This window comes from Neodiprion fabricii, chromosome 2 (assembly GCF_021155785.1).
Source record: "Neodiprion fabricii isolate iyNeoFabr1 chromosome 2, iyNeoFabr1.1, whole genome shotgun sequence".
Classification (NCBI taxonomy): Eukaryota; Metazoa; Arthropoda; class Insecta; order Hymenoptera; family Diprionidae; genus Neodiprion; species Neodiprion fabricii.
In genome coordinates, this window is record NC_060240.1 from 13,795,413 (window position 1) to 13,807,498 (window position 12,086).

The 12,086-nt window shown below is 42.3% G+C and overlaps 1 protein-coding gene and 1 long non-coding RNA gene across 3 annotated transcripts; one reads left to right on the forward strand and one right to left on the reverse strand.

Annotated features, from left to right (window-relative positions):
- The first annotated feature begins 739 nt into the window (after positions 1 to 739).
- On the forward strand, positions 740 to 11,316 carry LOC124174817 (serine protease filzig). 2 transcript variants are annotated; one of them, XM_046554334.1, is made up of 7 exons: positions 740 to 1,455; positions 4,841 to 4,934; positions 5,712 to 8,840; positions 8,922 to 9,108; positions 9,377 to 9,642; positions 10,030 to 10,184; positions 10,325 to 11,316. In XM_046554334.1, exons 2-7 carry the CDS (start codon positions 4,841 to 4,843, stop codon positions 10,484 to 10,486), a joined length of 3,993 nt encoding a protein of 1,330 aa, XP_046410290.1. In that variant the 5' UTR covers positions 740 to 1,455; the 3' UTR covers positions 10,487 to 11,316. The 2 variants fall into 2 exon arrangements, with proteins under 2 accessions (XP_046410290.1, XP_046410291.1); XM_046554335.1 differs by lacking the exon at positions 740 to 1,455 and adding an exon at positions 2,420 to 2,536.
- Positions 903 to 12,009, reverse strand: LOC124174821. Its single transcript, XR_006869008.1, has 3 exons — positions 11,897 to 12,009; positions 3,962 to 3,966; positions 903 to 913 (listed from the first exon to the last, which is right to left on the reverse strand). It is a non-coding gene; the product is annotated as an uncharacterized LOC124174821 (long non-coding RNA).
- Between the last annotated feature and the right edge of the window lie 77 nt (positions 12,010 to 12,086).

Sequence of the window (12,086 nt, forward strand, 5' to 3'; positions counted from 1 at the left end):
AACGTTCGTCTGTAATCGGAGAGATTGTCATTTTTTGTCGTCGTAAGAGGCAGAGTAACATCATCGAAAGATTCTGATCTAATTGCTGACAGTGGCCTTGAACTACCGTAGTTCGAGCAACAACGGTGAACCGCATTTGCTAAAACGGCCTGTTTCTTCAACATCAACATACCTACCAGTTTATATAAATTATCAACGAATGTACAGCTCTGATATCTCGGAAAATTCCAGAAATTACGCCCAGCGAGCTACCCGGGAAGTTTCAAAGACGCAGTTAACTTTTGTGTCGATCCTTCCGTGACCCTTGGCTAATGGATCCGTATATTACCGAGGCAGCGGGAGTAATCTTCGCGTCCATTAACGACCTGGGAGAAATTTCATCTCTCTCGAGTTTGACGGTGCAGCTTACCCGGCCCTTGTCTCTCTGTCCTTGGCGCTCGGCACGGCCTTAGGTTGAATTTTTGTCAATCGAAGATGGAAATGCACGTGCACCGTCGGCGACGAAACATCGTCAGGGAGTAGGACAGTGTGCCGAGAGTCGTCGGGCCCCACCATGTGACTTGGGCCACTGACCCACTTTACCTTTTGCGCCTCTCCCTGCGCTCGCCTTGTCCACCAATCGTCCTGTACTTCACTCCGTGCTTCTTCCACCAGCTGCCCCTCTCCTCTTCGTTCGCATCGTGGGTAACTTGCTTCGGTCTACCACCACTTGAGCACCGCTTATGACTTTGCCATGTAATTCCACCACATGCCAGACCCAAGCCATGCCCGTTTTGCCAGGGCATAGAGTGCTCGACAGTCAGGTAGCTTCCACTTAACTAACTGGATGGCTCGATAGTGGACAGAACAGACTTTGATCAGCTCGGCGTGCTTTCGATACATACCGTCCTTTGGTACCGGCAGTGTGCTCTGCCTGTAACCCTCGTCGACTTTGGATCGGTCGGTTTAACTTTTTCGTACTTTCCTTTAACTTACGACCGAAACGTTGTTCGTTCGCGATATTGTGGGATCAGTTACGAAGAAGAGTTGTACAGTGATTCCGTTACCCGCCCGGGACCAGTTTTGAAAAAGGACTACCGTCGTTCTCCAACAAAGATCAACTGCTGCAGACTGAGTACCTGGGTATAATTGAACGTTTTCAATCCACCATCACGAATTTCGAACAGCGGAAGAGAGGACTACGTTCTGTTTCTGCACTTTATAGTGATCGACAAAACTCCAAATTTTCATTCATAAAGATCTACGCAAATACGACACATTCACGAGGAACGGTGGACTTCCAGTGTCTCCATAGGTGGCAAAGGCTATAAAGTATAGTGACTTATCCGCTACGGCACTGACATCAGGAGGATTGCATTCCGGAAGTAAAGGCTAAAGGCCCACGCAAACGTAATGTTCTAACCATCTCAACATTCGTCTTTCCGTAACTAGTCGAACCATCTTCAAACATTCAATGTAAGTCAACCAGTCTTATCTTTTGTATGCCGTTAAGATTAACTCTATAGTTTATAGTGTTTGGAGTTATTGACGGCTAACAGTGTTAATGTTCGATATCTGCATCTTATTTCACAAGTATTTATTCAGCATTTACACACAATACCCCATTTTTTACCAATTCCATCGTCCTTGTTTTTTCAATAGTAATTCTTTAGGCTCGTAAGCGCGATTGATTTTTAGCATGCGTTTACGTCTCATTTCGGAGGACGAGTAAACGATCCGGTCAAATTAACCGTGGCCGTCAGGTGGAGTCTGGAGAAAGCTAGACTGTGGGTAAAGAGGTGGTCAGAATGTAGGCGATTCTTTCCTACGCTTCGTTTCACCTGGCCACATGGAGTTGATACTTTTTCTGAACGCGAGCGTGTTTTTAGATATTTTGCCTTAATTTTATTTTCTCTTGTCGAGTGATCATTTGATTGCTGTCTGAAAGTGATACCTGAATGAAGTAGTGGTTAGAAAATGTTGAGGAAAATTCATCAGCACCCGTTGCTGGGCACTGACATTGGTACGCATGACACATACCAAGCTTTGTAACGGTCAATGGCGAACAACCGGCTCTGTCATCACAAAATTAACATGATAATTTAGTTAACACATATATCCACGTTTCACGAGGACCTAAGCTCGTCGGGCTATCTTCTCAAGGGGTCAAACTGCTCGCTTCTAGGAATTTATTTCTTCGGCATCCCTTGCAACTATAAGCTACAGAGATTTTACGAGGTCTGAAGAGCGCAGAGACCAGATCGAGTCAATATATCCTCATACTCGATGTATGGGGAGGTTTCAGAACCGAGCTTTCATGCCTTAATTCTTCGTCATCTCGAATTGTAGCTAGGTTTTACCGTTCTTTGAACATTGCTTCAGCCTGCCTGAAGTACGCGTCAGTGATAATAACAAATAATTTCAATCGTTGCAGAGGAAGTTGAACTGTTGCAATGCAATTGGGTCACCCAGATCTGATAATCGAGAAGACAGAAGAAGCTTTCTCTGTGCGCGCATTCGCGGTTGGTCACGATTGAGGATTCGTGATCCGCATAATGTAAGGCTCGACGCTTATACGTAAATTCATCACTTATTGCTAGATACACTTATCAGACAGACTTATTTACATTGACAGTTGGTCGTTGAATTTTAAAGGGAACGTACATCGTAAGCAAGAAAATTCTTGGGCCTTCTGTTAACATTTGGCAAAAGAAGACAAAATTATATTTATACGTATTTCTTTGGATGCTTTCCACTCAACGTTGTTCGTATTCCACCGAGAACACTCTCCGAACACCTAGAGTAACGTGTTTGTGACATTTCCTAGAATATTTCAGTCGAGTTTATCGGTCGCATGGAGTAGATGAAACTATAATTTAATCTCTGTACCTGTACATCATGTACGACAGAGAGAGACACAAAAATGGAATCCTATAGAAACTGCTTTTCTGCTGCATGTATCATGTAACTCTAACCGATCGTCTAACGGCACTCGAAGCCAAGGCCAAGGAGCTTGATGCAAGTTTCAGATCTTATCGGCCATGTATTATTATTACTTTGCAACTTCATTAAGCATTTTACTGAAAAATGCTCATAAAAATATCATAATTCTGAAAAAACATACTCGTAATGAAATATCAGTATCAGTTTGCATTCACCAAGCTCTTGGCATATGCGTATAGTACTGGGACGTATTTGAAGAAAAACGAACCATTAAGATATACATAGATGATAAAGTTTCATGATAAACTAAGGGCACTCTGCCGTATCCAAGATAAGCCTACATTCTGTAGATAATTTAAAAAATGCAGTAACTATGCGTTATTTACAAGTTGAACTTGCACTTTCCGGACAGACAGATAGCGCACGCACTGCTGTGCACGCGAGCCGGTTCCGTGCTTGGCAATAATTAGGTTCGCTAGTTAGGCACTGTAAGAATAAAAGAGAGGGGAAAAAAATATACTCGGCTGCACGGTCGCTTGTTGATATTCTAAAACCGAATCATGTCATCAATTTGTAGACCGTTTCACTTCATATTCATGATTCGAAAATAAATATTCACCGTATCACATCGACCCTCTTACAGTGATTATAGATCACTGGCCACTTCGCGGCATGCTTACTTTTTTCGTCCAACGTTCCGCCGTGTATTTGCCTCTCTGGAGTTAGCTGGGTGCACAGAAGCCTTGACCTAGCCTTTCGCCGATCTTCAAGAGGTCATACACCACTCAGCTCGCATGAGAACGCGCTAAATTTTATGAGGAAAAGTAACCCAAAGAAGAAATGAAACACCGAGACTTTTTGGGAGTATTGTTGCTTATCGAAGGCATCTTTATGGAAAATCATCATGCAATAATAGTCCAAGTGGATTATTTCATCATCGAAGGTTTAATACAATTTACAAATTCGAATATTCCTCCATGCATTGCTCTGCAAGATCAATTTTTGATAATCAGACATTGGGTGCGGAACGATTACCTACCGATCCTAAGGAGTGACAACTTTTCTTCTTTCATACCTTCCGTATTCTTACGATCCCCCCCCCCCCCCCCCCTTCTTCTTTTATTAGTTTTCTCGCCAACGACCGAAAGGCTCGGTTGGAATGGTGCAGCCCGGGAATCTAGTAACTAGGTTACCGGTGGCTTGTGCCTTCGTGAACCTACACCACCATGATACTACCTGCTCGCTACCTCTGCCTGTCTCGTTTCGTTCTCTGTCTTCTGCTTCGTCTTCTTCCTTCTCTGTTTTCCCATCTCCCTATCTTTCTCTTCTCTCTCTTCTTTCAGTTCAGTATGCCATACCATGGCTATGCTCGGTTGCGGATAACGGGATTTCATGTGTATGAACGAAACCTGTGCGTGAAACGCGTGGAGAGCTGTGCGGTGCGTCAAGTACGAGCGCATTGGCGTCGATAGGAGTGATAACAGTATAATTGATTTACACCTCCTTGTCCATTTCCCGTTTGATCAGACATATCGGTGATCCTGAAAACTTGAAGTTCGAACCATTTCACACAATTTTGGCAGGGGCCTAGTTTTTGACAGCACCTACTTACTTATCCAATATTGAATTCTAGTTCAATATGTGAAAAGAGCAAAGAGAGTAGAACAAAAGATCGATAATGTCAGAAATAGCTGCTTCTTTGCGACGGTATATACTTCTGAGGCTTACATTAACCCACCGATATTTTCTTTTAACGGTTCACCGGGTTACGATGGGCACCTATATAAGTAGAAGGATGCTGACAACGACCATATATACGCCAACTATGTTGTATAATTACGTAATTCCACAAAAGTAATAGTACTGGCCTAAAATTTGTAATTATCAATTACTTTTCAATCGATCATAAATGTTTCAGATGGTTCCGAGAATAAACATGAAAGCGTACGTCTTCCTCACAATCTTAGTGACGACATCCGCCTTCTCGGTGTCCTACGTGCCTCAAGCAAAAGGTATACCCGCTTGTACATTACCATTATACTTGTTTATCATCGTTACAAACAATACTTTCAATTAGCGAAGAACCTGCAGCGCATTGAAATGAAATTGACAAAGAGAAATTGTCGGAAGAAAGTGCGAGCTGGCATATAGATGCACGGGTATCGATCGTTAGTGACTAACCATAATAGAAACGAATAGGTTAGCAATGTATTGGAAACCTTCGATCAGCAAAATAATAATGTTCTAGTTTGACCATTAGTAATAGTGGTGGCGTCTGATGACACATTTCTAATTTCCAGATCAGGATGCGTACTGATTATTGCCTTGTTGCCATTCATGTTCGAGAGTTGTCCAATTTAACGAGCTACTTGGTATTGGCAGCCAGCTGATGCTGAGTAGATTGAAACGATCACGGTTACGGCCTCGGGCGTGCGAGCTAATTAGCATAGGGACCTATTTTATTCAGTTTTATATAAGAACTTTAGGGCCACCAGAATGAAGTAGGTCACGGGTCAAGTTATATTGAGAAATGTACATACAGTGCATTTCCTGAAATCATATGCAACATTCCGCGTGCGCGTGTAACTGTATAGATTGATAGGAAGTAAAGACGTGCGGGCTGTGATACCCACCGACACTTAATATTTCTCTATCATGATCTAACAAAATTGGATACAACTATGAGTCCCCTTGTAATAAGAATTATAACTTTCACTATTTTACGTTAACGTATTATTCTTGTGGAAGAGAATAAATCGAGTAACCGGTACTTTATTTACCAATTTCAGGCAGAAAATTGTTCGGTGGATACAGGATAGTTCCCAAAGTATGCCAACCCACACATCCAACTAGAATTGTCTCAAACGAACCAGCCGTTTGCATGTTCAACCATGAATGCACACGAAGAAGTGGCGAAGTTGTTGGTGCATGTATGGACGGATTTCTGTTCGGCGCTTGCTGCCAGCTGCCTTCCGAACGACCGGCTGAAGAATTGTATGAGACTGGCCCGAGTACCGCAGGACTCCAAAATATCTATGAAGTTGATCACGTTCCCGACATGCCGATTCTTCTGAATCCTGACGGAACTCCAATGGGGATAGTACCTTCGCAAGTTCCCAGTCAAGGACAAAATAGTCAAACAACTGTCGTAGATGGTTCCGACATAAGAAGACCAGACATACCAACACTCTCAGAGGTTCTTGGAGCTGGAGGAAATATGAATGTTAAAATTTCAACGTTTAGACCACCTTCGTCAACCCTTCATCACACTAGCAGTACTCAAGATAAAACAAAAACTCCTCAAGTTGACGTGAGTCATCTTGAATCTGACTTTTCTGCTCTCTTGCAGCAGCAAAGCAACTTGGACGATTTGCGGCTACCTGGACTAATCACCCATTCAGCTTCCAACAATAATATTCAGAATAGTCAAAACCCAGGAGACATTGACACCGTAACAACCTTTTTAAATCCTGATCAAGTCTTGCAAATTGCTGATCCGGTCGATCAGTTGCCTGTTTTGTTTTCGCAGGGAATTGGAAATAACAACCATTCAAGTCCCGATACGATATTACTGAATGAGAATGGTAGCTTGTTTACCGAAAGTAATAATCCCGATGACCTCTTCATACCGGGATCTATTTCTTTATCAAAGCCTAATAGTGGAACTGATCAGTCAAATATCCACAGGCCAAACACTCAGAAGCTTCCTGACGCAATGATGCAAAAAGTTGAAGAAGTTACTCAGAAGGTAGAAGCTTTGACTCAGAAAATCGCCACCGAAATGGAGTCGTCTCTTACTCCATCGATCGCTCACGGCATTTCAACCAAGAAGGTTCCTACGGTAACTGAGAGACCCAACAATGCGCAACAAATGTCATCTGTAACTTACGAACTGTACTCGCTGCCTTCAAGACCGCAGAGGCCAAACGCAAAGCCGCCTGGGCTGGGGCACGAAAAACCTGTCAGCGTCCACAGTACCTCAACAATAAACAGTAACTTGTTGAAAGCATCGTCAAAATCTCCGGAGGAAGATCATTTGGTCACAGGGGCAGACGAAGTGATGTCAGAAAAGAATACCAAGTACATTTCAACCGCGAAGAATGGTCCTACCACTCCAATGTCACCAACAACGTATGCACAAGAAGATGAGTTGATTAGAGTACCAACAATCACATACGAAACTCAATCTGGGAACAAAAAACACGATGTTCTTGACCACGAAGAGAATTCGATTAATCACATCATATCACTGTTAAACGATAGTAACCCAACCCCAGAACCTGAACCCCTTCCCGAGCCCAATTCCCATCCTGACCCCCATGACGACGATTCTGGCATACAAACATGGGCGAGCATTGACGGAACGTCCGTCGGACCACCAGAAATCAAGTTTCCTTCTGTTCGTCCATCTGCTCGGCCTGATGCGACAACAGTCACTTTTCCATACACTTTTTACAAACCCAATCAAGGTTCGGTATATTACGATTATGAGGTAACTCAACATGCCGAGAATCCTGACAAAGCGGATACTCACGATACTCCTGTGAAGACTTATACACCGATATCATCTACTCAGGGAACGTACAACACTGGTTCATCTACTCAAAATATATACTCAAACAGACCATCTACTAATCCACCTGCGCCAACTGTGATCGTTTTGGGTCCCCTGGGAACTGAATATGTTACGAAAGGTGACCATAAAACACCTCCACGACGGCCCCCGACTACTGCCGAGCCTGTTGCTTCAAAGAAACCCGCCTTTTCAACAACTATAACGCACAACATAAACACGGTCATATCGACCAACAACATGGAGTCCAATAACACACGAGTAGTATCCTCCAGTTACATAAGCGTTGACTTGAAAGACGGTGCCACGAGTACAAAGCCCATCGTCGTCAACAGCGAGACCACTGTAAAACCAGCGGGAACACCTCAAACTGTGAGGCCGACGGTTCACCAAGCGGTTGACTCTCAGAGACCGGATGCTACGGTTTATTACGAAATCGAGACCAAAAAGCCTCCAATATCACCCGTAACTCTTTCCACGTGGTCAGAGAAGCCAGCTTTCCATCTTAAACCGTCATACAGTCAGCCTGGTTCTGGGTCTGTCACCTGGCCCCAGGAAACTATAATTGCACACAATCCAATAATCTTTAAAGACCCGATCTTTGTAAGTAATGAAGGAATTGCTACGCCAGTGAGTCCGGAAGACGAGACAACGGCTCCTGATGATTTCAATAACTTCCCACCAGTCAGGAATCCGAACCTAAACATGTCTGTTCCATCCTCGCAACAGGAAAAACCCACGATTGTTGAATCGTTCAATCAAACTTTTTATCCCGATTTCCAAAACATTGACGAGAATGATATCCCAACGCCAGCCTTTATCGAAGACGATGTTCTAGGAAACAAGGTTGATGTCTTTGTCAATAAGATTGTTGAGTCGCTTCAGGATAACTTTGACGACTTGGGTGATGTAGTTTACAAGAAAAAGACAAACACGACAACGCAAAGTCCTGCACAACCCACAGTTAGTCAAAAACCACCCATCACTGTCACCACGAAGAAGCCAATTCGTAGACCAACAGTTTCGTCATCTCCGTCCCCCACCAAGAAGCCGACTCCCACTAAACGACCGCCAACACGCTTGTCTACGACAACCCAAAAGACTGTGACTATTTCCACCAAACCTACTCGACCCCTAAAAGTTTCGACGACTAAACCGAAGCCAGCTACACCAAGTGCCACGACCACAAAACCACCACAAACCGTCAGCAAGAGACCAAAACCAGTCAGGAAGCCAACTGTGCCTACTACCACAAATACGGAATTCAGTTCCATAGAAACTGAAAGGCCTGTAGTGAGTTCTACCGAAATAAGCGCCAGCAGTCATAAACCAAATTACGAAAGAGGTCAATTTCTCATATAATTTTCCAATGTTGACCAATAACAATAAAGCAATCGATACTACACGTTTTTCCTGATTTCCACAGATTGCGGCGTTAGGCCGTTGATGAAAACAGGGAGAATCGTTGGAGGAAAAGCAGCCAAGTTTGGCGAATGGCCCTGGCAAGTTCTTGTACGTGAGGCAACTTGGTTGGGATTGTTCACAAAAAATAAATGTGGCGGTGTACTTATCACAAACAAATATGTCACCACCGCTGCCCACTGTCAACCAGGGTGAGTATAATAGTTACTGTGGTATGTTGATGTATTCCATATAGAGCCCAGAATAACTATGTATCAGTTTGGTCCGATGGTTGATAAAGCATGAAAACTCTCCACAAGGACGTGATTTGCATGTTTTATCTGGGAGTGGTTTAATGGACTGTGCAAGAAATTGCCGACTCATACATTCATTACAAAAGTGTAGGTCTTGGATATGTGCCCCAATATCACATGCCTACATGTATTTAGCTAATATCGATATTTTAAACGCTATCGACAGATTCCTGGCATCGCTTGTGGCAGTACTCGGCGAGTTTGATATCACCGGCGAACACGAGACAAAGCGTAGCGTATCGCGGAACGTTAAACGAGTTATTGTTCACCGTAACTACGACCCAGCAACCTTCGAAAATGATTTGGCTATTCTGGAGATGGAAACACCAGTAGCATTCGATATGCACATAGTTCCGATCTGCATGCCAGATGACGGCGCAGACTTTACTGGAAGAATGGCTACAGTCACTGGATGGGGGAGACTTAAATACAGTGAGTATCCCTTTGCTAGTTTCCGCTACCCCATTGCGAATAATCAATTCGACTTCACTGTACTAACGTATTCAGGGTTCACTGGATCTGTTATGGACTTACTCTCATGAGTCGATCTTCCTTGGACGAAAATTCTGCGTGTAATGATCCAGAAACTGCAAAAGATCTACACCTACATAGTCTAAAAATCATCGCGCGTTAAAATTACGTTTTGCTCATTTTTTAAGATTTGATGTTACGTGATTACGTACAGTCGAGGAACTCACCGATAAACACGGAAACACAGGTTTCATCCCTAAAACAAAAATACCCTCAATATCATGTAACGAACATCCACTTCATCCAGTGATGAACGAAATCTCAGAATGGTTTACTCAATCGTTACAGATGGCGGAGTTCCTTCCGTTCTACAAGAGGTCGAAGTGCCGATTATGGAAAATAAAGTTTGTCAAGAGATGTTCCAGACCATCGGTCATCGGAAGCTCATTCTTGACAGCTTTTTGTGCGCAGGTTACGCCAATGGACAAAGGGATTCCTGTGAGGTCGGAATCAAAATCAGTATTCATTCTTGAATTTTTTTCAATCAAAGTATACACAAACTAAGTCAATCAACGAAGACACTTTTCGAATTACGTATTTCACTTCGTAGTCGCCATAAAACAATTGATGTTTCCGTTTCCAGGGTGACAGTGGCGGACCTCTGATGCTACAACGTTCCGACGGCAGGTGGGAATTGGCGGGGACTGTTTCCCACGGCATCAAGTGCGCTGCTCCCTATCTTCCTGGTGTTTACATGAGAACAACTTACTTTAAGCCATGGCTGCACAGTATTACTGGTGTCTGAAGCTAATACTCCAAAGTAGATCAGCTCAAACATTGCGGGTAGTAGCGACACCGTTCGATTGTCTCATTTTTGAGCTCGAATTTCAAAGTATATTAATTTCCAATTGTTACTCCTTCGTTTCTAACGACGTCAATGTGCTTGACTGTATTTCGACTGACTTCCTATCGCTCTTTCCCTTGGCTCACTTACGTGAAGTCGAACGAGTCGAAGAGAACGAATGTTCAATGTTTCCCTTCGCTCTCAAACACGATGTGCATATTTAAATTTCTTTTTTTTATCTTTCTATATCTCGCCATGGATATAGAACATAAGATACTATTATATATAATATATATAATATTATATATAGATATATGTCACTGTGTAATCGTTGAAACTGAGGAATATTTCTATTCACGAAATTCAATCGGGTCGCACACCTATTTATATTTCCATTGATGCTGCTAAAGATGCTGGAGCATATGGAAGCTTGGATATTTCGTGGAAACAAGAGGTTTCCCATGCACGTGAAAGAATTAAACTTCCCCGGTGGACAGTTGTCTTTCGACTTTATGTATAAGTCGATATACAGTAATAATATCTATTTATTGCTCAGAGAAAGGTCTCCCCTAATTTATTGGTTATTAACTGGATCGATTCATCGGCTAATTGCAACAAGTTTACATACTAGACGTTACTATTAATGTATATAGTAAAGAATAACAGGTGGTTATGTATGTATGCAAGTGTGAAAATTACTTAAAAAATAATGTGTGAATGTCCTTACCGCTTAGAATAATAATTTATTCATTGTTAGGTGTTACTTATTTATTAAAGGTATTTTTATACAACTTAGTTGCCTACTGTGCTTTCTTCGCGCTCACCGTCAACCGCTTATTAATTCATCGATCGGCGCATGGTCGGTTAATTCAACTGTGAGCCTTTCAGTTTTGCGAAAGCAACGCTTTCAAATATATTAAGCTACGTTGTGAAACTACCACCCTGCCTTTAATGCCATTCTTACTCTTCCTACACAGCTGGCTTAGTGCCGCAAAATTTGAAGCACAAACTTCACAGGTTTCATTGACAATATAACGCAAATAAACGGTAGCGATTTATACAAATCGAGTTTCAGATTTGGCGAAAAGTCGATAAAATTCACTACAGATCAAACCCCCGTAGCCAGTGTGAAATTGTAAGTCTCTTCGAGCCATTTCACAAACAACTATAGGAAAGTTTAATAATTATAATCTATCAATCATCTCAATAACGATTAATCATTATCGTTGCATTGTTTTTATGAGTATTGGAGCATTCATCAACTCATATTTCTACATTGAGTATACAATTTCATTTCACTCATGGTAATAATTTCAATACCTGTTGACAATAAAATTATTGTAAAAGACACGCAAAACGACGAGGCATAACTGTCAAATGTAACAAACTGCACCCACGTCTCGAACGCTGTGAAAAGTAACATTTGACGAGGAAAACACCATTTATATTTCCGAAGATACTTTTCCAATTGTAGCAAAAGTGACACGTTTTCAACATTCGATTAATTGATTTCGACAAGATGACTATAGAAATTTCACACCTCAATAAATACAAAGGTGAA